This window comes from Syngnathus leptorhynchus, chromosome 9 (assembly GCF_054491065.1).
Source record: "Syngnathus leptorhynchus isolate UIUO chromosome 9, UIUO_Slep, whole genome shotgun sequence".
NCBI classification, from domain to species: domain Eukaryota; kingdom Metazoa; phylum Chordata; class Actinopteri; order Syngnathiformes; family Syngnathidae; genus Syngnathus; species Syngnathus leptorhynchus.
The window spans coordinates 13,072,000-13,095,716 of record NC_141203.1 but is presented as its reverse complement, the minus strand read 5'-3'; the positions used below and the strand labels follow the sequence as shown (position 1 = coordinate 13,095,716).

The 23,717-nt window shown below is 47.5% G+C and overlaps 3 protein-coding genes across 8 annotated transcripts in view; 1 reads left to right on the top strand and 2 right to left on the bottom strand.

The window, feature by feature from the left end:
* Window positions 1–6,821: 6,821 nt before the first annotated feature.
* On the bottom strand, window positions 6,822–14,264 carry ift54 (intraflagellar transport 54). Of its 3 annotated transcripts, none has more exons than XM_085921052.1 (17): window positions 14,026–14,264; window positions 13,076–13,144; window positions 12,714–12,875; window positions 12,509–12,637; window positions 12,060–12,431; window positions 11,928–11,999; window positions 11,813–11,833; window positions 11,644–11,667; window positions 11,312–11,387; window positions 11,207–11,227; window positions 11,059–11,125; window positions 10,871–10,966; window positions 10,679–10,802; window positions 10,571–10,607; window positions 10,424–10,497; window positions 7,982–8,196; window positions 6,822–7,914 (listed from the first exon to the last, which is right to left on the bottom strand). In XM_085921052.1, exons 1-17 carry the CDS (start codon window positions 14,146–14,148, stop codon window positions 7,752–7,754), a joined length of 1,845 nt encoding a protein of 614 aa, XP_085777178.1. In that variant the 5' UTR covers window positions 14,149–14,264; the 3' UTR covers window positions 6,822–7,751. The 3 variants fall into 3 exon arrangements, with proteins under 3 accessions (XP_085777178.1, XP_085777177.1, XP_085777179.1); XM_085921051.1 differs by having other exon boundaries at window positions 6,826–7,914; window positions 12,060–12,434; XM_085921053.1 differs by lacking the exons at window positions 11,644–11,667; window positions 11,813–11,833 and having other exon boundaries at window positions 6,831–7,914; window positions 12,060–12,434.
* Window positions 14,265–14,690: 426 nt separating this feature from the next.
* LOC147051353 (TRAF3-interacting protein 1-like) lies at window positions 14,691–17,984 on the top strand. 2 transcript variants are annotated; one of them, XM_085920571.1, is made up of 12 exons: window positions 14,691–14,933; window positions 15,260–15,328; window positions 15,387–15,548; window positions 15,607–16,024; window positions 16,134–16,157; window positions 16,223–16,328; window positions 16,413–16,502; window positions 16,574–16,688; window positions 16,751–16,787; window positions 16,885–16,958; window positions 17,033–17,250; window positions 17,315–17,984. In XM_085920571.1, exons 1-12 carry the CDS (start codon window positions 14,802–14,804, stop codon window positions 17,475–17,477), a joined length of 1,608 nt encoding a protein of 535 aa, XP_085776697.1. In that variant the 5' UTR covers window positions 14,691–14,801; the 3' UTR covers window positions 17,478–17,984. The 2 variants fall into 2 exon arrangements, with proteins under 2 accessions (XP_085776697.1, XP_085776696.1); XM_085920570.1 differs by having other exon boundaries at window positions 16,407–16,502.
* A 2,580-nt stretch (window positions 17,985–20,564) lies between these two features.
* adarb1b (adenosine deaminase RNA specific B1b) overlaps window positions 20,565–23,717 on the bottom strand; it is a 38,764-nt gene continuing 35,611 nt past the window's right edge. For all 3 annotated transcript variants that reach the window (XM_085920108.1, XM_085920110.1, XM_085920109.1), the window contains 3 exons: window positions 22,774–22,955; window positions 22,531–22,709; window positions 20,565–22,455 (listed from right to left, as the gene is read on the bottom strand). In XM_085920108.1, the coding sequence (XP_085776234.1) occupies window positions 22,279–22,455; window positions 22,531–22,709; window positions 22,774–22,955 (538 nt within the window). In that variant the 3' untranslated portion in view covers window positions 20,565–22,278. The remainder of the gene's footprint in view (window positions 22,456–22,530; window positions 22,710–22,773; window positions 22,956–23,717) is intronic.

Sequence of the window (23,717 nt, the reverse complement as noted above, 5' to 3'; positions counted from 1 at the left end):
TGACCTTACGACCTGGACGACCGTCACGAGGGCCAGGAGGCCAAGCCCGCCGAAGTCACAGAGTTTTGGTGGCAATGAAAAATAATTTCCTTCTGAAAATGAGCCCCCGGGGAGCTGGCCCGGCCTGGCCGGCAGAAAAAAAGGAATGAGACATGCTGGAGGAATTTGAGGGCGGGAAGACTGACAACATCAGAGGGAAATGGCAAAGACAGACAGCCGTGTCGGGCGGATGGATGGATGGATGGATGGATGGATGGATGGATGGATGGATGGATGGATGGATGGATGGATGGACTCCGGCCGGACCTACAGACAGCTGTGTCGGGCGGACGGATGGATGGCTGGCTGGACTCCGGCCGGACCTGCTTATGCCATCCGTGATTGAAGAGCTCAAAGACTTATTTGGGATGGAGACCAGAAAAGTCGGGAAAATACAGCAAACCTCAACTCACACTGATAGACGGACGAGGAATACAATTGATAGAGCTGAGCTATTAGCTAACTAGCTAGCTAGCTAACAAAACATAAGTCAAAGCAGTGGTGGCAAATCATCATTAAAGATACGCATGTGAATATTAAATATGGAAAATGTAGCGTCATTTTTTCCAGTGTGATCTGAAAGTCGGGAATATTACATAACATTAGGAATTACACAATGCGTGAACTTTGTGAACGGAACAAAAGAGCCTGTTTAACATCACTAACTGTTTCCAATCAAAGCACCCGTTCCAATTAGCTAAGTGAAAATATTTTTGCTCCAGCAGCAGGAAGAATTCAACTGGTCCCAGTGACCTTGGCTTCCATCTTCTAAATGGATGCCCGGGTCTTCTGTTGTTAAGACAGCTTGGGTGGGAAACGAAAAGAGCATCATGGAAAATATTTCCCGTCCTGACCATCCGTCTCTCCGAGTTTATTATGAGGAAATGGTGATTGGTGTTTTTACAGAGCACCGCCGTCGTCTTGAGGTCTAATCAGGCCTGGCAACGGCACGCGGGGAAGTTAGCGTTGCGCAAATCGTTCGTATAGTCGGATGGGAGGCCATCTTAGGAAGTACACACGCATGACATCGTAGAATAAATTCGCTTTTTTTCGTAATTATACCTCAACGTTCCTCAAGCCTCGTTTGCTAGCATGAAGCTATCTAAAGCCACATAGCATTAGCCTAGCAAGTGAAAGCATCAAACAATCATCCAGCTCGTAAAACTAGTCAGGCCGCTCGCTCATATTTCATATTTCGAAGCCGTCTTTTATTTTCCCAGCACGGCATTTTTAGGTCCAGACTTGAAAAGGTAGCGCTTTAGCTACTACTAATCCAGAATGGCGCAATGTGGTTCATATTATTTGATAAGCATCCCGTCTTGGCCAAAGTATTTTAATGAGCGCGGCGGCGTTCACGCTTCTCCTACGGTCTCGACTTTATCACACAACAACGTGCTCGCTCGGTCGGGAGGGCGGGCTAGGCCGGCCTTTCCTTTGGCTCCCGACACTGGAATTGGTCTTCTTTCCGTTTATTTTTCACTGTCTGGAGATGTCAGCGCAAGCACGGGTTGTTGCCGTGCCGCGACTGGACCGGCGTGTACGGACTGACGGCCGTGGAGAGCGACCCATTGTGTATTTTTCTAGGCCGCCTTGCATGCCAGCTGCCACGGATGACCTTAAGCGAAGTTTTCCTAAGGCCTCCGTGTGTTTCTCACTTGCTGGAAGTGCAGTCTGTGAGGTCCGCAGCGCCCTTCAAACAATCCACCGATAAGTTCAGACGCAAAAAAAAAAAAAGCCACGGTGGGGTTTTGGAACGGTTGCCTCGGCCGGCCGGCCACCCAAGATCTGTTGCCAGAAGGTGGAAGACCACGCGTTCGAATGATGGATGATGGCCACATGGGGAATTGTCACTTGTTACCAGGAGGTTGATGGAATCCTCCCAGTTGACCAAAGGCGACGCAATCCAAAATTGTGCCCAAAACAGGATAACGCTAACCTACACTAAACGTAGTTTCCACGGAAAAGCTTGGACTAAGGAGCAGGCTAAATTCAAAAAAAGTTTTTTTCAAAAAGCCAGTAAAGTCCATCTTTTCCAGTAGAGTTCTATTTCCCTTTTACTGAATAATCTTTTCCAGCTGTTTGTTTTATTGTTGCTACATTATTTTACATTTCAATTGAGATCATTTTTGAAGTTGTGTGGGGTCTCTGACATTTTTCTTTTAAATCAGCGAATGTGATTTTAAAGCAGCAGCAGTAAATTATTCCTAATAAACATCGGGCGGCTTATCTTTATAACAACAATGTTTTAAGGCATTGGTGAAATGTTGCCTACCACAAAAGCTAAGTGTCACCCTTGGGGCTTTGGCTTTTGCTGCTTGCCATTTATTTACAGACATGGGAGTTTGTTTTTGTGGATGACTTATGGACTTACTCAGCTGCTGTCTTCTTTTGTGGTCATCTGAAAGGCCCCGCAGTCTGACTACATGCATGCATGTACTTGGTCTAAAGTGTCACACAGCAACTTCTTGCAGTCAACGCACGCATCGCTTTCCTCAACTTGCAGCCAAAGTTACAATCGGAAAGCTCGCGGCACCTTCGGCCGGCGCTGAAAGCTCCAAATCCAAAAGGTCTGAAGAAGAATGATGACTTTTGAGAGACCGAAATGGTAACCCGCGATTTTTGAGACGACTGATTGGATAACGACTTTGTCGTTGATCCCTTTTGACATTTGTGCAGTACACAAAGGGAAAACATCTGACATGAAGCCAGCGAGCGTTGCGTTAAATTAGAACCCAAAGTGCACTCTTGACAGGAGAATGATGGCAGCTGCCTTGTGGGAAGGAAGCAGGTGGAGGTGAACTACTTTTGGAAGCCCAGTGTAAATCAAGCGGCTGGTGCTGCACACTTCAGGACTTTCTTCTTTTATCCAGTCCGTCTTGACTTTGTTTGATGGCCGAGCCGCCATCCAGAAGGAATAGATTTGCTCCCCTTCTTTGATCCTCCTGTTATGATTCTTTTATTTTCTGCAGTCACTCACATCCTCCGCTCATCCCCACAAGATGCTTTGAATTAGCCAACGACACGAAAAGAGGCCAGACTCGTCCGCTCGCCGACAGCGTGACCGAGGTGACGCGCGGGAGCGAAAAGACGTCTTCACGCCAATTGATTTTCACGCAGGCGGCACGGCGAAGTCTGCCCGGCCGTTCCGAGATCGGGCCTCACTTTGCTTGAACATTCCAGGAAATGTCTCGGCCATTCATAGGATCTTCCGACGTGTGTTCAAAGTTTGGCCATTCGACGACAATAAGAAGATTCAAAACAGCCGCTCAGTGTTTTCAAGCCTTTAAATCAAAGACGTGATAACACATTTAAAGGATGTCTCGCAGTACGAAATCTCACTTAGGGACAAAGGACGTGTCCTAAAGTGACTGTTGACATGCGTGTTGATGGTAAATGTTTGTGGCAGTAAATTTCAAAGAAGAAACCGCAGCTGGATGAGGGGTTTTTTTTTGGAGCTAGGAGGATACGCGATGATGAATTTGCCCTTCGGTGCGGTTGCGCAGCTCTGACGTGTCATCCCGTCACTGGTGCTTCACGCAGAAAAATCCACGTCGAGCCATTGGAATGGACATAAAGTCAGTCACAAGAGGCAAATGTGTGCAATACAAGTCTTATTGATGTGAAAGGCCACCGTGGGGGTTGAGTGGAGTGACCCAATGCAACCTCTTTAGCATGTGCTAAGCTAAAGCATGTGTTAAGTCAATGCATGCGCTAAGCTAAAGCATGTATTTATCTAAGCTAACACGTGCTCGGCAAAGACAGTTCAAGAACACGAGTTCAACGATTTTAAGACAAACGAGGACATACCAGCTCAAAGGTTCCTGAAGTCCAACAGGCAAACCTGCAATTGACTAAATCAAAGCCTTTTATAGCAAAGGTAACCTGGATCGTACCATATTCAGAGGTGTAGGGGGATTTTTTTTGTGTGCTTGTTTTACAGACTACAATAATGTGAATCCATTTTGTGAAACTATTATTGTACAGTGTGGCTTGAAATACACACACGTCTATTATGACCCCATTTGGTTGATTGATTTTGGAGTTTGATTTGACTTCTTAAAGGTAATAATAATAATAATAATTTTACACGCCCGGCAAAACTGTCGATAAAGCAAAAAAAAAAAACCTCAAAAGGCACAAAAACACACATCCAGTCAAACGTGTGTGCGCGCCTTTCATCCCAAAATGTGTTGTCCATTAGCACACGTCAAGTGGACGTGATAAATAAAAGAGTATCAAGATCTGACATGTTTACGCGTTGCAGGCAAATAAACAACAGGCCAGGCCCATTTCCACACTCCAAAAGAAATACACTAAAGCAGTTAGGAGCAATGCGAAGCGTGACGGACGCTTCATTATCGTTTATCCAAACACTGGCCAACGAACCACACACTGGAAATCATTCAGTTCAAAGCCTCCTTTTTTTTTGCTCATTGAATTTTGTTTGTATTCATATTAAATATGCACATGCGTGAAGTATTTCTGTTGTGAATTTTGAATAAGCACAATTCAAGGCCACTTGCACTGGGTCGATAGAAAAGCAAATAGAAGTGGTGGAAATGTAAAGCAAGTCGCTCGGTGTCTGTCTTTATGGAGGCGCGTTTCATACGATTGACGGCCAAAGTGGCATGTTTTTGTTTTTTTTTGCTGGGTGACTCATCACGGTGATCCATCTGCTCAATATCATGCACAAATAAACAGCCTTGTTAAAAAAGCTCGCCTTATTGTTTGGGTCGGATTTTGTGGCAAATCCCTTTCATCTTGTCATATTTGAATGATTAGTTACGCCTCCGATGTTTCCCCAGGAAACGTTGACCAAGTTGCTAATCCAAAGCATATTTCCAGGGAAAAGTGCTCTGTGAATTTCTTGTGCAAAAGGAGAAAAGTCGCTTTTCACTGAAGTTGTGCAAATGTTCCTTTATGAGCTACTTGATGATTTCAAACAATGAAATCGTCCGTCCGTCCGTCCGTCCGTCCACCTGCTGCTCGTTTGGGTGTGGCAGCAGCGGCAGCGGCGGCGGCGGCGGGCGGGTGAGAAAATAAGAGAGAAGTGGCATCCCTTCCAGGCGGCCGATTAAAGACACGAGCTAAGCTAATTGCTACCTGACCCTGATTTCTTCATGCTTCTGCTGGGTCCACTAAATGCATGGCGGTTGCTGCAGATAGCCTCCTCTATCATTTCCTGCCTCACTGGCTGCGCATGAGGTGAGGTGAGCGCCGGAGCGCGGGAGCGAGCGAGGGCGGGAGCGAGCCAGCGCGATCCTGGTTCCTGAGTGGGCGTCGTTTGCGCACATTGCACTCAACACATCCATTGAATGCATGAGACGCTCTCGTAAAGCTCACGGTGCGTGCACGCGCACTCCAAGTAAACGCAACCACAAACCTCCTCTGTGGAATTAAAAAACAGGAAGTTGACTTCTTTGGAACTTTGACACTCTCCGTGCTATGACGTCATGTCTGAGATGGAACCTGATCTTTTTTAAAAGCACATTTTTTGACAGGAAATGGACTTTTTAGTTGATTGTATGCAAATACAGTGGTGCCTTGAGATTGCACTTTCATCCCACATTCAAAATACTCAATTCATCTTTTCAATCAGGCTGATACTGGTCTATTTTTTTTTTTTTAGCTATTGGGTACTCGTGGGGGCCGCCGATACCAGCAATCGATACCTAAGGCAAAAAAAATCTGATATTGAATAGCTGGCGCAAATTAAAATGATATACATCCAAAGTACTGTACTGTACTTGGAAAAACAAACATTTAAAGAACATTCAGTTGTTTGTTGGCAGCAAGTCTTGGGTGGCGAGTCTTGGGATTAGCTAACGACATCATGACAACGTCGTTACAGTCAACTGTCCGTGTTTAATTCCTTCCGTAGAGTAGCAGGGTTCCTCATGGGGAGGATTTTCCACCGCCAAGAAGATCCCGCGGTCAGAAAATGGGCTGCCGAGGAGGAAGAAAGCTTTGGAGTGAGCGGATCTCACGGTGGGATGGAGGGGTGGGCACAAAAAACAAAAAAAACAATCAGGGAGAAATGGCCAGCTTCCCAAACCGCTAGTAACATCACGGCCAAACTCTCAGTCGCGAGAAGACGAGGAAGAAAGTCATCCAGTGGTCGCCACTGTGGGAATTTGGGAAAGTGGCCTTTGCTGAGGGCTTGGGAATCCCAACCTGCGGGCGGCCATGGGAAAAACGGGGGCCGGGAGCTGCGTGCTGCAAACACGTTGCGCCATTTGGATCCATAACGTCCTGCCAGCGTGCGCGTCACTTTTTGCTGAGTCCTGCAAAACATCGAGTGACCGCGAAAGATCGGAGGAGAAAACAAAAGGCGAGAGAGGCAGCGTGCCAAGTGATCTGGCGCACTTGAAAGGAGGACAGTGCCATCTAGAGACCTCGGAAGAGCCTGCCAAGTGGGCATTTTTGGAACATTTCGACTGGAGAAAGTGGAAAAGCAGCCGGGCGGGCGGGGTCAGGTTGACTGTCTCGACGGCAGCAGTTGTTCATTCTGCAGCACAAAAGGCACGCTTAAGGGCTCCGGCCGGGGTCACTCGGAGACCCGGGCCGAGGTCAAGATAAGCGCTCGCGGGGATTAGCGGGCCTGCTTTACTGCGGAGCGCACGCGTTCAAAGGTGGAGTCGCTCATTAGCGAGCCACGTCAGCTTTTTTTTTTTTTTTGCTCTCAGGCTTCCTTCCTTCCACTGAGAGCGGCTCAGCTTTTTTTCTGCCAACTTGCAATCCAGCAGGTTGCGAGCAGGTTGCGAGCAGGTGGCCTTTCATTCACTTGAGTCTTTGCAGCTCAGGATCTGCTTGAAAAAAAAAGGTTTTGGTGGCTGACAGCAGCTCTTTCATTTCTTGCTCGGATCAAAGTGGAGAGAAAGCGTGTTTTGAAAAGGAGTCTTGTGATATTTATTGGAGCCATTTTTTTTATTGTACTTCACTACAAAACCATAAAACCATGTGCACTATCATAATGTAACGTGTACGAGTAAGTTCCTTGACAATGGACTTTCTCCAGTCCGGCATTAGGTCCAAAATAAAAATGTATTCTACTTTGGAATCAAAAGTGCAGCTGTGCCTGAAACGTAGACTTGAGTGGCAAAAAACACCACGTGAACACCATTGCCGAGGAGAATGTTTGGAATGGCCATTTGGTATGGCATCCCCGACGGCTGAGCTACAATTTCGGAGTGAGCAACATCCAAGTGTGCAGCACATTCAGAAAGAACTCCAATGTCAAAAGTCATGTCAGAAACAAAAGAAAATAATCACGACTGCTTCTTTTGGCGTGTGCTTGACTTGGGAATAGGGAAAAGGCTTTTGTTTTGTTTTTGGGAATTTTCACATAGGAGTGAAATGGAGACTACAATATTTGACTGCAGTAAATCATTTTTCGTAAAGTGCGTAAACTGTAAGGCGAGCCTCTTCTCGTATTTTTCAGACTGCAAGGTTTTTTCTTCTTAAGTGTTTTCAGGCAGCGTGTACGCCGTGTAGCACCACGCTGCCCCTCACAGGTCAGTTGCGGTACTACGACAACATACGTTGACGGCATCTACACAACTTAAGGGTTGTTGTCCAGTGTGGAAAGACTTTTTTTTTTTTCCCCTCCCCCAACTTGGAGCAAAATATGAAGTAACCCAAGGCATAAGGGGACGTTGTGTCTTCCGTCACGCTGATGTCAGCATTTTTTTTTCTGGGAAGATGATCTCACTTCAGGTGGAAGAGGAGATGATTCCAGTCAATTTCTTCTGAATCCTCTCTTCGTTTCTCAGAATGTTGGACCTCGCCGCACAAATTTTGTCCTGGTAATCCTTGATCATTTGGTCCAGCTCATAAAGTTCCGCCCTGAGAGGTTCTAACGCCCACTCTGTGGCTCTGCACACACGCGACGGGCGACGGTCAATGGCGACAAAGGCGGAAGATGTTTACGGCGTGCACTCACTTCTGTTCCTGCAGGAGAGCCTGCGCGTGCTCCTTGTTCTCCTTGCGCCAGCTTTGCAGCTCGGCCTGCATGGCGTCGATGTCCTCCTGAACGTAGTCCATGATCTTGCCCAGCGGCAGCGCGCTCTGACACACCGACTGGATGGAGGCGCGTAGACGCTCCACCTCTCGCGTCACCAGGTCCTGCTCCTTCTTGGTGGCTTGGCCCGCCGCCGGCTTTTGAAAATAAAACAACGGGCAGGCGATTGAAAGCAGACATTGGTCGAAAGCGGCTGACTTGAAAAATGCGGGTCGCTATGCCGACTGGCTGACGGGATCCAAAAAAGCCGGCAAAGCGGAGGATGTTTGCTCAGCTGGCTTCGGCCAAAAAGCTGTCCAAGTGTGCCCGAGAAGCCAGACACACACACGCACACACACACACGCGCACGCACACACACACACACACACACACACACACACACACACACACACACACACACACACACACACACACACATACACACACACACACACACACACACACACACACACACACACACACACGTGCAGACATAAACACTGGTTTGCGCGGGGACACACGCATGCCCCACCTGCGCTGGTTTTGTTTAGTTTGCTAACAAGCTGTGGCGGCGGCGGGCTGATTTTTTTACTGGCGTATTGAGTAACAAACGGCGCACTCGGACCTCCTTTCAAGTCCGACTGGAAGACATTGGGCACGAAATGGAGGCGAAAGACACATTTTTTTTGTTTCCAGGTCCAGCGTCTGTCTCGGTGGGTGGCTTTGCGCCGCGACGGCTGTTGAGAAGCCCGCAGCTACACAAACACTGCGGTCTCCCGCCAGCCTTGGTCCTCCTTACTTTATTTGTTAGCGCACGCTGACCTCTTTTGCTAACAGAGTGTGAAAGCGGCAGCTTGACTTGAAAGGTCACGTCGGGGCGCTCGTACAGAAGTGAAAGTCGAGTGACGAGGAGCATGTGACCAAATCACATCTCGAAGTTCAAGTTGGTTTCCTTGTGCGCTCCCCAATTTCACAAAAGTGTTTATGAAGTCTATTTATTTTCTCGGCCGGCCCCCCGACGGACGGCGTTCACTCGACAGCCTTCCATTTATTTATATGGAACCAAACCTTCATCAAGGCAAATTTCAAAGTACACAACATTCTTGCCGCTGCGAGGGCCAAATGACGTGTAAATGCAAGGAGAAGTATCTCGAATAAATACGCCACGGCGCCGCCGGGGTCAAGGCCGGGCCAAGCTTTCAAGACGCATCAAATGTCCGAGTCGCGCTCACGTAATGGAATGAGCGAGGCGAGTACAGTCCGCCTCTTAACGTCAGCGGCGTTTGCGCTCCGAAACGGCCGCTCACTGGCTTTCATGAATTGCGGCAGCTGAAATGTTGACATTGTTCAGGCCGGCACGTGATTGATTACGCGAGGGGGAAATGACTCCATTAAAGTGACCCGGCTCCACTTCCATGTCAGGAAGGAAGTCATCCCAGTTATACCTGCTCCGCTCTCGCTCGCGCAGGAGAGTCGGAGGTGAGTGAAAATGGAGAAACCTGAATCGGGACAATTTGTAGAAAGTTACATTTCACTCGACGAGGGCCTTTTCTATTTGGGATAAAAAAAAAAAAAGCTGCGCTCGGAAGGTTATTTCATGTAAATGTTTCTTTTTTTTTTTGACAGACTCGATGTTCCTCGGTGGCCAACATCAAACCCGCCGAGCGTTTTATGACGGACGATGTCGTCTCGCTCCGACAGCCGACGGGAGGGCTCGGGCGGGACGCGCGCTTCATTGGAGAAGACCACCCATAGAAGGAGGCCTCCCGCAGCCACAAGGCAGACTAAAGTCTCACGTCAAATCATCACCTGTCCAGACAACGAGGCGGAAATATACACAGTCGCACGGACAGGCAAAAAAAAAAAAAAAAAATGGCTTCAACAAGCGACGTTAAATTTTCACGCCTGACGTGGTCCCACGTCTTTGATGAGCGGTTGTCGTTAGACGGCGCTACATCAGTGTAGGCAAACTCCGGGCCAAGCTAGCAGATATTTGCTGACTTTTTTTTGTTTGGGCCTTTATGAAGCTATTGAGCGAGACCAGAGCTTGTTTTGGTCCAGACATCTCCATGTGTGCATCACTTGTGTGCGTGTGGTCTGCGCAGAGCCACGGGCGCTCGCTGGTCAGGACGCGAGACCTTCGGCTCGGGAGGAGGGGAACATTTTTGCGGTTTGGAGGCAACGTAATTGCACGGCTTTTGTTTACATCTGTCCCGTGATAATGAGCAGGGTCGCACGGCACATTTCAAAGCAATCACCATCCGGGGACATTTGCCAAATGTCAGATTGCAGTCATTGACAGGCCTACGGGGCTGCCTGTGGCACACGTTTATGGGTTGAGGGCGCTCTCTAGTGGACAAGAAAGGAAAAGCCTGAAGACGCTACCTCTTTCCGTGTCATGGAGGACGGCGATGCTTCGTAATCCTTTTTGGTCTCGAGGATCTTTTTCACAAGGCCACCTGCATTCATAAAAACGTTCATTTACTCTTTGACACCGTCAACATTTGGTGTCAAACAAAAACATGCGCGTACCATGTTTTTCATCAGCGATGAGGTCCTGTGCAGATTCCTGGAAGAGAAAAAGCAACGTTGCCGTAAGGTTCTTCTCTTCTCTGCTCACCAACTGTTCTTTTCACCAACCTTTTCACGAGCTTCTGAAGGTTCAGGGGCCGCCTCCGCCACCAGAAACTGCTCGTCTTCCTCATCCTCGTCGTCGGAGCGCTTCTTGCCCTCTCGGATGACTGATGGCTTGGCACTGGAGAGCCTGCAAAGGAGACAACCGCCGAAATGGAATAGGTGACAATTCCGGATGAAACGGTGCCACGAGATCACCTCTCAGCCGGGACGGCGTCATTGAAGCTCTCCTGTTTCTTGACTCGAGGAGGAGCCGGACGCGCGCTGCTGGGTCGCGCCGCCGTTCGCTTGTTGCTGCACAATGAAAGGAGCCATGTGTTCAAAGAGAGAAAAAAAAAAAAAAAAAAAAAAAAAAAAAAAGCACAATTAGTGTTGCTGCCGCTAACCTGGAGGTCATTTCAGATGGAACGGAGGAGCTCACGGCATCGCCGCTTTCCTTGGCAGGATCGGCATCTGCGAAAGGCAATATTGGATATTTAACACATTCACTCAAAAGTTCCTCGGAGATGAAAGTATTTCGGGGGAAGTGCTTACCGCCCTCGCTGTCCGATTCATCTGCAGACAGAAAGCAAAGAAATGAAAAAACAAAAAACAAAACCGGGTTTGTCAAGAACAAAGATAGCAAAATTGAAGCCTTACCCTGCCCCGCTGTTCTGGGCTTCCTCCTTTGCCCTTTGGCTGAAGACGGCCGAGGTATTCTTGCTGGACTGTCTGACTGTGAGGAGGTCGACAAAAAAAAAAAAAAGGGGGGGGGGGGGGGGGTCAGTATTAGCAAGAACAAATATTGTCTAGATATTAGTTTCAAGTTGTGGGTCAAATTGACCTTGTTAAAAAAAAAAAAGATATGGAATTCATAGATCATTTTGACCTCCTGCACATTTACTTTTTGTTGTTGTTGCTAAAAATAGATTTTAGGATGGGTCAATTTGAGCCGCCTGACGAGAGCAGGAGCTCCTTTCCAAACTCTTTACCTGATTTTCAACTTTCTCTGCAGGCTGCACGTGCAAAGGAGACAACGTTAAGACAAAGTGTTTGGTGGCAATTCCGGACGGCACTACAATTGCAACGATCACGTGATTTCGAAGTAAGCTCCAAAACTACGCGACTGCTCAGGCCTGATGGTTGGACAGGTTTGAATACCTCATCGGATGGTTCCGCTTCCTTCCAACAATATGCGGTAGGAGCAAAACAAAAGAAAACAAATCTCACTGACAATCCAGAAGTTGAAGAAAAAAAAAAAATCGAGAGAACTTACAGCTGCCAATGGCCTGGCTGCTTTTCTGGGCTGGTCCTCGATGGCTTTTTGTTGCACTTGTGCTATTCTATCCTGGGTACAAAAACACGTGTCAAAATCATTCCTGGGGCAAAATAACGTTTTCCCGCTCACCTTGCTGTCCCGCTCGCTCTCTTGACTCGTGTTCTTGTCTCGGTGCCTTTCGGCTTCTTTGTCCGCTTCTCGCGCTTTGTCCTTGCTCCTCTCCGGCTCCCTTTGAGAATCTCTTTGCCTGGTTCCGTCTCGGTCTCGACTCTTGTCGTGATCTCTGCGGTGCTCTTTGACCTTCTCCTTGTCTCGGTCTTTTCCTCTGGCTTTGTCCGGGTCTCGGGCCCGTTCGCGACTCTTGTCTCCGTCGCGCTCGCGGCGGTGATTCTTGGCAGAACGCTCGGCGTCGTGGCGGCGCTCGCCATCTGGCCTCTGACCTTCTTGCTCTCTGGGCTGCTGCGGCTCCTTGTCTTCTCCGCTCCCGCCGCGTCGGATCCTCTTCTTGCCCCGAATGAGTCGGAAACAACTTTGAACGCCGAGGCCCGTGGAACGGAATTTACGCAACATCTTATTACCTCTCTCTCCGTCGGCTGTTGCTCAGGTCCTTCGCGGTTTTCTTTGTCTTGGGACTTGGATGTGGGTTTAGTTTTCAAGTCGGCCTTTTCTCCAGACAGCACTCGTTTCACCGCCTCCTCGCTGGACAACTTTGATGAAATATCGGTCGTGAATTCAACACGAAGACAAAGAGTAACGTCAACTACAGGGACTCGGACAAGCAACCTTGTTGAGGCAGCACTGGGCGATGGCCTGCAGCAGCTCGTTGGTCTTCTCGGGCTCGTGGCCGGCCACGATACGCGCCGGCTTGGCCGCGAGGGGCTCCCCGCTGACCAGTATGACCACATCGATTGCTTTCTGAAGGAAGGCTATCTTACTTTCTTTGTCCTACGAGACATGACAACGAGAGAAAAAAAAAAGCCGCTTGAATTTTGTTGTCGGCCGTAACATTAGTGGGCTCAGCCAACCGTGTCAGCAGCTAAACTCTACAGAGACGCTGTTTACATGTAACACGAGAACCTTTGTTTCGTTGATGCCATTATGAGAGTGTCAAAACTGAGCGCAAAATGAAGTTTTGGCATCTTTACCTTTACATTATCCGACTTGAGTTCGCTGTCTTTGTAGAGGCCTTTCATGAACCCGGTGGTTCTGATGATCTGAAAGCGGGGAGAGCAGATGTCCATTGAAATGGCGAATATGAGCTGTGTTCTATTTCTATAAAAATTGGCAGGTTTTTTTTTGCCTTTTTTTATGACCCGCAAATGCTGACACATTGTGCTTTATCAAATATACATGCATACAAGGTGACGCAATACAACACTCACGACCCCAAGAAGAGTGTTGATGTCTCCATTTAGTAGTGGAAACTTAAATTACCGAGCCTGACACCGACCGGTGTTACCCGCCGTTGAATCGTGAGAAGGTCATCGTACAAAATGTTTATTTAGATAGATAGATAGATAGATAGATAGATAGATAGATAGATAGATAGATAGATAGATAATTATTGGGGGGGTAATTCAGGGGAAATAAAGCAAATAGAAGACAAAAAGGGGGGCTTTGTTTGAGCAATGTCAATTTGCTATCTGACAGACTTGTTTTTAATAAAATGAACGGATGACATTGATTTGATGCAGAATTTTAAAGATCGGCTCAGTTGGTATCCTCCGAGCGCATCTAGCAACGCTTGACAACACTGTTTGCGTTGTGCCAATGGCAACGGGACGACCTAACCTAACCTAACCTAACCTAACCTAACCTAACCTAACCTAAGCTAACCTAAGCCATCGCCCATTTAGTGTTTGCCGCTGATTTGTAGAAGCAGCACACAGAGGGTTTTTTTCCCCCAACAACATAAAAACGCATCTCGTAGTTTCGTCAATATTGGCGAATTAAAATAGCTAAGCGGCTCTGCTAACGAGCTAATTACTTTTCGCTAAGCTCGCGAGCAGATGAGCTCAGGCATTTTCCACATATGCGGATAAAATAAGCAGAAATGTGTCAAATGAGCATGAGCGCATCCATCCATCAATCTCACCTCGCTAAAGATGTCGTGCAGGTATCGAAAGGGTGGTTTGCAGAGCAGTTTTTCAGTCAGCGGTGGTTTCTTTATCACCTTTCCGAGCAAGTCTTGCGTCTTTTTGACAACCGCTGCGTTCATTATTATGTTTTTGTTTTTTTGGAAGAATGAAAAGCAAAACAAAAGTAGCGCTAACAGAATCCAATCCGAGCCGCTTGTGTTTTAATACCAAGGTGAAAACTTTGCGCATGCGTATTTGGGAGAATGGCCCCGAATGCATACTTTCTACTTCTTGTCCAAATCTTTTAGTAGTTTGGCTCTAGGGTGCTGCCTGTACTGCCACCTGCCGCCAACAATGCCAAATACAACCCCCAATATCCAATTTAGAAAAAGCACACACGCACATTTGAATTAAAATTAAAATATAAAAAATACAAATGAAAACAAATAGCACAAAATACAAGCAACGATAAATAAATAAATGCAGAACATAGACTACATTGCAGTTGATTGCTGTTACGGTTTACCTGACTTCCGCGGGTGCGTGTTTGGGTAATTGAAGCCATAAGTCATTGATCATTTTTCAAACAATGACAGATTGTACGTGACGAAATTGGCACTCCCTGGTGAAGATTATGACGTGTATGTGACGTCACAATTCATCAACGTGACGAAATAAAGGCCAGATCATTTCACTGGCCCCTCGGCATTTCAATGACCGAATAAATTCATTTGACCCAAAAAAAAGAAGACAAAACCCAAAGATAATCGAGTTCCAGCTTATTAGTCGAATAATGGCCACCATAAACGGCCAAATAATCAAAAAGACACAAAGCACACTGGGCAAAGTGATAAAGAAACCGGCTCTCACTGACAAACTGCTGAGCAAACCGCCGTTTCGATACCTGCACGACATCTTCTCGGAGGTGAGACTTCTGCAAAATACCCTCAAAAGATCAAAAAAACAATTCAGACATGCATTTGTAATCACCACAAACCACATCCTGATAAATAACCGAACCATTGAATGAAATAAAAACTGACTTGTTTACGTTATACTGACGCAAAATAGCCAGCAGGTGGTGCTGTTACTTCGTAAAAAAAAAAAACATTGCATAGGTCTATCTAGCGATCCATCCGGCTAATGAACGATGGTGGCAAGATGGCAGCAATTTGTTCATAAAGTTGTTGCCAAGATGACGACGTAAGATTGAGTGGCATCCATGTGACCGCTTGCCTCCACCTTCCTCAGATCATCAGGACCACTGGCTTTATGAAAGGCTTGTACAAAGACAATGAATTGAAGTCAGAATGTATCAAGGTAAGTTGGACACAAATCAAAAACACCCTACTTGGTAAAGCAACCGAGCATTTTATAGGACAAGGAGATGAAGATGGCGTTCCTCCAGAAAGCCATCGATGTTGTGGTGCTGGTCACCGGAGAACCCCTTGCGGTCAGACCGGCGCATATTGTCGCCGGTCACGAGCCCGAGAAGACCAACGACTTCCTGCAGACCGTTGCCAAGTGCTGCCTCAACAAGGTAATGAATGTGTCTAATGTGGGACCGTCCTTCATAGTCGTTCTGATGTGTTGCTCAGATGTCCAGTAAGGAGGCCGTCAGGAGAGTTCTTGCAGGAGAGAGGACCAGGGAGAGCGTGCTCAAATCCCAAGACAAGGACGTCGCCGAGGGGCGCCAGGAGAAGAAGACGACGGAGCGGAGCGACAGCAGGGTCGAGGAGGAGCCGGAGCCGCACGGAGAACCGGAGAGACAGCGGCGAGACGGCGAGAGGGAACACCGCAACGCCAAGGAGCACAGGCGGCGGGAACAGGAGCTGGCTAAAGATGGCGAGCAGGAAGACAAGAGTCGCCAGAAAGACAATGCGCAAAGCAACAAGACGAGAGAGAAAGAAAAAGGCAAAAGCGCAGAGAGCGAGCGACACAAGGCGGCGTCACGCACCGAGAGTCCCACCACAACAAGTTCTGCCAAAGGGCAAAGAAGGAAAAACAGGTTTGGAGGTACATGGAAATGCTAATATGACCCTCTGGGCCGAGAGCACGAGGAAGGAAAGAAGGAAAGGACTTTAGGAAGCTGATGTTTTGGCTTTGCTTTTTCTTTTGTCCACAGACGAATCGGACGGTGAAGGCGGCGGTAAGTCAAAGCTCCTTTCATTTTTCCTCCTGACGTAAAAGTGCAACAAGTATTGTTTTGTGCAGGTGTTTCCAATGAAGCGGCCATCCAGTGCAAAGACGGTCCGAGTCCTCCTAACAATGAAAGCGGAGACGTTGCAGGCTCCTCACTTTCGCCCGACGTGGCCTCCAGGTGGGCGGCCGGCCGGCCGGCGCCGACGTTCACATCCTCCATCCGTCCGGTGCAATTGATGCCTCTTTGGTTGCCTAGCAACAGCCGAGCGGCGCCGCGGCCCAGCAGCGCTCGGCCGGCTCCTCCTCGAGTCAAGACGCAGGAGAGCTTCGTGGAAGCGCTTCCACCCGAGAGGTGAGGCGATTGCATCTTCTCGTCTCAAGACACAAAAGCGGTTCCTGTATTTGTACAAATGGGCTCTCCAGTGCCAAGTCGTCAGTCATCAGAGAAGGGAAGAAGTTGTCTGATGATGAGGATGAGGAAGATGAGCAGTTTCTGGTAGCCGAGGCGGCCCCTGAATCTGTGGACGCTCTGGAGAAGGTAAGTGAAAAACAAATGGAGATGCATCATTTTAGCATCATGGTGTGTTTTTTCTGTTCCAGGACTGTGCACAAGACCTCAGCAGTGCAGCAAAACATGGTAAACATTCTTTTCCCCTTTTTCTTTCTCTCCATCAAAAGAGCACAGCCAGGTGAGGAACGAGTTGCGCAATCTCTCGCTGTTTCCATTCACGCAGGGGGACTGGTGAAGAAGATCCTGGAAACCAAAAAAGACTACGAACCGTCGGCATCCTCCAATAAATCCAAAGAGGTCATCTTGCCGCCGATGAATTTCTTTTTCGGATTTCAGTGAAAGACAACGCGGCCGTTGTTTGACTGTCTCAGAAGCTGATGTCCGAAGAAGCCCGCCGGAAAGAGGAGGACCTGGTGACGCGGGAGGTGGAACGTCTACGCGCCTCCATCCAGTCGGTGTGTCAGAGCGCGCTGCCGCTGGGCAAGATCATGGACTACGTTCAGGAGGACATCGACGCCATGCAGGCCGAGCTGCAAAGCTGGCGCAAGGAGAACAAGGAGCACGCGCAGGCTCTGCTGCAGGAGAACAAGTCGGTGCACACGCCGAGTCGCGCCACCTTAGCCACGTTAGCGAATGAGTATGTGATCCCGCAGAGTGACGGAGCAGGCGGTGGAACCTCTCAAGGTCGAACTGGGCGAGCTGGACCAGCAGATGAAAGATTACCAGGACAAGATTTGTGCCGTCAGGTCTAACATTCTGACCAACGAGGAGAACATCCAAAAGAAGTTGGCGGCCATTATCTCTTCCAGATCTTGAAAGGACCGACATAGGCGTGCGTGCGTTCTGGTTTCTCCTGCCGGCCAGATGTTCTCGAAGGTTCTCGTGGTTTTGAAGTTAGAGAGGGGGAAAACATTTTAAATAGGTCAGAAACGTTTCATTCATCTCCCTTTTAATTATTCAAACTTTGCCGCATGTTTTTTATTTGAAGTAAGCGTGAGCTAGCTCGCGCTCTATTGCGCTTGGCACAAATGAGGGCAGTTAGCTTGTGGAGTTGGAGATGAAGCTCCTCTGCACGCTAAACAAATATTTGCCCAAGCAGAAATGAAGACTCGAAACGGTGTCAAACGTGGCAAAAGCTGCCCGCTGGCATTTTGGAAGCAGACTAATAAAGTCATTATCTCCATAATAGGAATTCAAACCAAGTAAACATGACACTGACCGTGCAAGAATTATGAATTTTTTGCTTGGGTTTTTAGAAAGCAGCTTTTGGACATCCAAGCGTCCAGTTTTGTTTACAGCTTGTCTTCATTAGCTGGAAAAAATAAATAAATAAATTAATAAATAAAATAAAAATCTGTCCAAGGAAAAAAAACAAAAACATGTTTACGACTTCAACATTCAAAGTGCATCGACAAGCAGCTTGAATTCTGGCTTGCAACACAAAGCAAAACATAAATAAAAAATAATGATGCCACGAATTAAAGTAACGAAAAACCTTGTAATCTGGGTTCAAGCTAAGATAGCCCTGCACTTGGGAGACGCTAACGCCCTTAGCTTGAACTCATCTGCGCAATGCAACAAAACCTATTGCAGCTCTGCTTACCTTGCAACTTGTTACAGCAGGATCATCTCCAACACACATCGTTTCTCTGTTGACTGCGCACACGTGCAAAAGATTTTGTCCGAGGCCCGTCAGCGACAAGGTCACGGGGCTATTAGCGGCGCTTTCCGCACTGTTTTGACAATTTAGCAATTCAAACAGCGGCGGCTTGCTGCAAAATAGCTCATTAAGCAAGCAAGAGCTCTGGGTAATATGCCATCAATCTATTCTGTGACTCCCCCCCTCCCCTCTGCTGTCTGAATGCATCTAGAAGAATGGGACGCCTCGGTGGTACTTAAATGCAGCCCCACGGGCGCGCTGATATGATGCGGCGCGTCTGGAGGACGAGCAATTTGGCCGTCCAGCGTAAAGGTCACCGTGCAAATGTCAGCTCGCCCGCTCGCCCGCCCGCCTTCCATCCTAATGACGCTCGTCGCCCTCATCTCACAATGACGTCAAAATGTCCTCATCAATGTTGGAGTTTTTTGTCACCATGTGCTTGACGGCGCTTTACCTTGAGAGGCATTTCCCTTCCTAACCATTGGCCTCGAACACGGCGAGGTCACACCGGCACCATGAGCTAGGGAGCGACGTCGCCCTGCCATCAAGTCCGCTGAGCAGAAAATTGAAATGCGGGCCTTGGAAGAGAAGCTTCCATCAAGTGGCCGACCAACGCTAATGATTTGTCATTCCTGTGGAGGTGGGTGGTTGAAGCCCCCTTGGGCCCCCCCTTTTACACAGCCCATCGGATTTCAAGTTTTGCTTTGTGATACATTATTGAGTTCAAGGCGTGATATTAGCACGCCAGCGGGCCTTCATTTCCACATGTCACATTTAATTGCGTTGAAATGTTGACACTGTCATCATGTAGAAAAGAAGCTGCATGAATTATCAATGACTCAAAGATGACTTGTGAGGATCGGGAGTTGCAGATACGGCACGGAAACCTTTGGACTTTTTTGTTTGTGCCGTTTCACTAAATCAGTGTCAAACACTTGCGGTGCCCCTCACAAAATAAAAAGTTCCTTCTTGTTTTTACTTTCAAATAATAATCTTAAATTGTGAAAAAAAATCAAGATTTGTCATCATTTAGTAGAACTATTTTAAGAACAGTGTCTTTATTATTTTATCATTATTAATTTTGTTTTTTGTTTGATTTTGAATGTAAATTGAATGGTATTTTATTTCAGTTTGTATTTGTTTTTGGAACGTGGCAGGCAGGCAGGCAGGCAGTCCCGCGCGTCACATTGAAAGAAACACTCTTCCAGCACATGCAAAAGTAAACTAAGAACTCTTTTATTCTTTTTATGTCTCTATCTTTATACTTGTTTTTTTTCTTCCCCCCCTCCCTCCCCCCCTACACGAGTCCTTTTAAGTTAATCATCATGCGAGGTGCAACGTTGGTAAATACATGCAAGGTTGTACGGTCAAGTTTGTTGGTTGGGGGGGGGGGGCTTCACACATGGGGGAGGGTGGGGGGCACTGAGCATCATTGAGAAATTTACAAGTGGAGGTGCGAGGAGAATTCAGTTCAGTTCTTACTGCCGGCATCCCCCAGCCGAACCCGAAACGGTTTCTTATGACATCATCGGTTGACATCTTCAGTGCAGTCGAAAGAAGGAAGAGAGACAACTTTACAAGCAGGAAATCCTCATGTACAAAAAGAACAAAGTTGTGTGTGTGTGTGTGGGGGGGGCAATTAAAGTGACATCACAGCAGGGGGCAGGGCAGGGGGTATTGCATGTCACTTTGGTGCAGGATCCTACGCTCTTCGACCATCTTATCAAAACGTCACATTTTACATTCAGTCCTGGAAGATTCTCAACTCTTCATCAAACGACGGGAGGGAGAGAGAGAGAGAGAGACATGCGCTACTTATGACATCACACGTGTCGGCCGCTATGCTACGACGACAAGTGGTTGGGGGGGTGAGGCCTGCAATTGTCACGACAGCGTGCGGGGCCGAACAATGAATACTTCACGCTGAAATATCGACAGCACTAGCTCGGAAAGAAGAAAATCAAAAATTCTTCCTGATGGCGGGGTAGAAAATGCGCAACAAAAGCCCCACTGAGGACTTCAAATCCTCGGATGCAAGGAGGAGGAGCTTGGTTTAGCCCGGGTTGTTGTCGGAAGTGATGTGGAGTTCCTTTCTTTCATCTGAGTCTTTGATTTGGTTCCATCAATTTTTTTTTTTTTTTTTTTACTCTTCATGGGCTTCCTGGTCCCTGAACGCCCTCCGATAGGAAGGCTTGACTGCAAATTGACACATCTGGTTTCCCCCAAAGTCAGAAGAATAAACCTCGACACACGCAAGTGGACATCATCTTTGGTGAAGATTCCGAGTTTGCTTTGAGAAGCCCGAGCACCCCCCGATTACATCAAAGTCACAAAAAGACGTTACGCCGTCAAACGTGTTGTCGTCGCGGACGACGTTAAGTGACATCACGGTGGGTGGAGCAGTAGATGGCGACTTGAGAAGATGACGTTGGGTGCACAAAGAATGAAAAACGGGACCATTTGGAGCCCAACAGCCAATCAGGAATTTGCAAATGCAAATATTGAACATGCTTAATAGGTTTGCAGAAAGGAAAAGAAAAAAACACTCCTTACGCGAATCGGTTGAAAAAAATCTTTCAGACACAAACTTCGTCCCAATTGTCGGCATGCGCGTACTTGTCACTGTAGTTTTTTTTTTTTCACATGAAATGTCCTTCAAGATGTGCAAATCTTGATACAAAACAAAAAAAGTCTGAAACACGGGTTAGTGACACCTACAGGACCAAAGAGGAACAGCAACTGTCAGAAGAAATTTCAGCAAATGACTTGAGAATTTCAAGTAAGTTCAGAAGCAGTTTTGAGTACGGTAGAATGGGGAGGAAGTGTTCTACTCGCTAACGCTTCACCTTTTTGATTGAAATCCTACCAAGAGTCAACTCCAAAGTGACAACATTTAAAATGACGCTCACGTCAAACAACTAGCATACGATAAATACGACACTACCGTCTAGCGGGCCATTTTGCATAGTGAGTACTTTTTAAATACATTTCACAAACAGTACGTGTGTACCTTCAAACGTGTACATAAAAATATCAGCCGTTAGCTCAATAGTGCTGTTTTTCTTTTTTTTTTTTTAAAACAAATATCTGCATCAGTCAGTATTCCACCCACCCCTCCCTCAAAAGAACAAAAAAAAATCCAGTATCACTTAAAAGCTCTTGTCTTTTTGTTGTTGTTTTTTTTAAAGTATAATCCAGGAGCTACAAAAAAAAAAAAAAGCCCACCTTTGAGAAAACATAAGTGACGTCTCCTCGGTAAACCCAAACCACCAACAGCAGAAATGTAGAAAACACAGACACAGATTGAAAGCTGCCTGTGGAGGAAGATGCTGGCATTCATTTGCACGCACGGAACGGAACGGAGGCTTTCCATTCTTTGTTTTTCTTCTTCTTCTTCTTCTTCTCCGCATGCGCCGCTGTCTGCTGTGTGGGTCCGCCATGCAAAAAAACTCAACTCAGCTCAAGTCGATGGACATCGGCACGTCCGCGCACCGAGAAGGAATGTACGAGTACACATCAAAGTCCCAAAGATGTCCAAAGAAAAGAAAAGAAAATCCCTTTGCGGTGAGCACGTCTCATGGAAATATCCAAATGACACCTTGGATGAGCAGTTGCTTAGGATTTCATTTCCCGGCCTGACGACATCATTTCTCAAAGAAAATAGCGACATACACTTTCTCTGTCTATGGATTCCAGTTTTAGTACGTGGGGGGGGAAGCCCACAATTTGTCAAAACAAATAAAAATGAAAAATAAAGCACACAATTTCATGAGGTGAGTCCGGTAAGTGCTGACCCTGATGAGATGGGCTTTTTTTTTTTTGTTTGTTTGAATTTTTGGGAACTATGCACATTTACTTTCCACGAGTTAACAGCTGCAAGTGCGTGCAAATATACGGGAAGGACGCGGCTAAGGGGCTCTACACGAGAGGGGGGGGGGTCAGAATCCCTTAGTCCCCTCAGGAGGCCAGAGTGAACTGGTCCTGCTCGCTGGGCTTTTTGACCCAAGCCCCCAATCCGGCCTTGTGGAAGGCCTTGATGAGCGCCTGCTTGGCCGAGTGGTACTCGGCCGCCGCCTGCTTGGCGTCGTGGTACGAGGACGGCTTGAGCACCTTGATCCGTAACACGGCGGACAGCTGCGGTGGGGGGCAGGCGAGACCACCGGTCAGCAACGGGATGGGAAAAGGTTCCGCCGCGATTGCCCCACGTACCTTGGAGTGCAGTCGCACCCAGCGGCTGTAGAGGGCGTGCTTGCAGAGGCGCGAGGCCCGGCCCATGTCGTCCTTGCCCGTGGTGGCGTTGATCACCTCCAGGCCTTGGTCGCCCACCGTCCAGTTGACGCTGAAGTTGGGCGCTTTGCCCGGCTGCCTGGCCTCGGCGTTGCTTATCCCTGCAAAAGTGCGGTGGATGGCAAAAAGGCTTCCACGGTGGTTGGTCTCAAATGCTTTTCTCACCGCTGAGAAGAGGTCTGTTGAGCGTAAACTGCTGGGGGAGGTCCTCGATATCGGCGATGCGCTGGTACATGGCTCGGGAGAGGTGGTCGGCGTGGTAGAGGCTCCCCAGGATGATGCTGGAGAAGTAGATGGGCTCTGTGAAGTAGCTCATCAGGGAGCCCTGGATGCCCACCACGTTCCACCTGCGGCAAAATCCAGGAAATACATCCACATGCTGAAATCCACCAGTGGCTGCTAATAGTTTCCATTGGCGATAGGAATATGTCGTGCCGAATGGCAACACATGTCAGATAAATGAGATATGATGCCACGGGCCGACGCCTCGTAGCGCACGCAATCCCACCGAGGGATCCAATTTTTTTTTTTTTTCATCAAATTGCCCTGTATTTTTGCGCTGTATCATTAGCCATGGCTCCCTCGTCATTTTCCCATTGACATGCTCTGCCAAGCATCACGCTCCCTCCCGCCTCACTCGGAAGGAGAAAATGTGCGTGCGTGCACGAAAATGTGGAAGTGAAGAAAGGAGGGGGGGGGGGGAGATAACGGTTTTAACATTAAGGCTCTGTCCCCAGTGTCCCCTATTTAGTGAGGCTAGTTTCGATTTGATCCTCAGACTTTAGCCAGAATATCGTTCAGACTAGTGGGGCCACATAGAACATTTCAAAATAAATTTGTAAATAAAAATGAAATAAAATATGCAAAATTCAATCAATCAATCAAATTAAAGAAACAATTAAATAAATAAGCACAATTAAATAAATATAGATATGAGAAATTAAATAAAGAAATAAGCACAATTGAATAAGTAAATACAAATTATGAGAAATTAAATAAATAAATGAAAAACGATAAATAAATGCCACTTTAAATGCAAGCGTTTCGAAAGTGAAGGCCGGGCTGCGATTGCAACTTTGTCCCAACCACGCCTGGCATCACATCATCTG

What these genes read in the sequence shown, in the direction of transcription:
- ift54 (XM_085921051.1), bottom strand. Translation starts at nt 14,148, where the DNA reads ATGAACGCAGCGGTTGTCAAAAAGACGCAAGACTTGCTCGGAAAGGTG. An exon ending in AAGCGGAACCATCCGATGAG is followed by an intron (nt 11,668 to 11,812) that starts GTATTCAAACCT and finishes TTGCACGTGCAG; the next exon opens with CCTGCAGAGAAAGTTGAAAA. An exon ending in CAGAGAAAGTTGAAAATCAG is followed by an intron (nt 11,388 to 11,643) that starts GTAAAGAGTTTG and finishes ACCTCCTCACAG; the next exon opens with TCAGACAGTCCAGCAAGAAT.
- LOC147051353 (XM_085920570.1), top strand. Translation starts at nt 14,802, where the DNA reads ATGGCCACCATAAACGGCCAAATAATCAAAAAGACACAAAGCACACTG. An exon ending in AAGGAAAAACAGGTTTGGAG is followed by an intron (nt 16,025 to 16,133) that starts GTACATGGAAAT and finishes TTTTGTCCACAG; the next exon opens with ACGAATCGGACGGTGAAGGC. An exon ending in ATCGGACGGTGAAGGCGGCG is followed by an intron (nt 16,158 to 16,222) that starts GTAAGTCAAAGC and finishes TGTTTTGTGCAG; the next exon opens with GTGTTTCCAATGAAGCGGCC.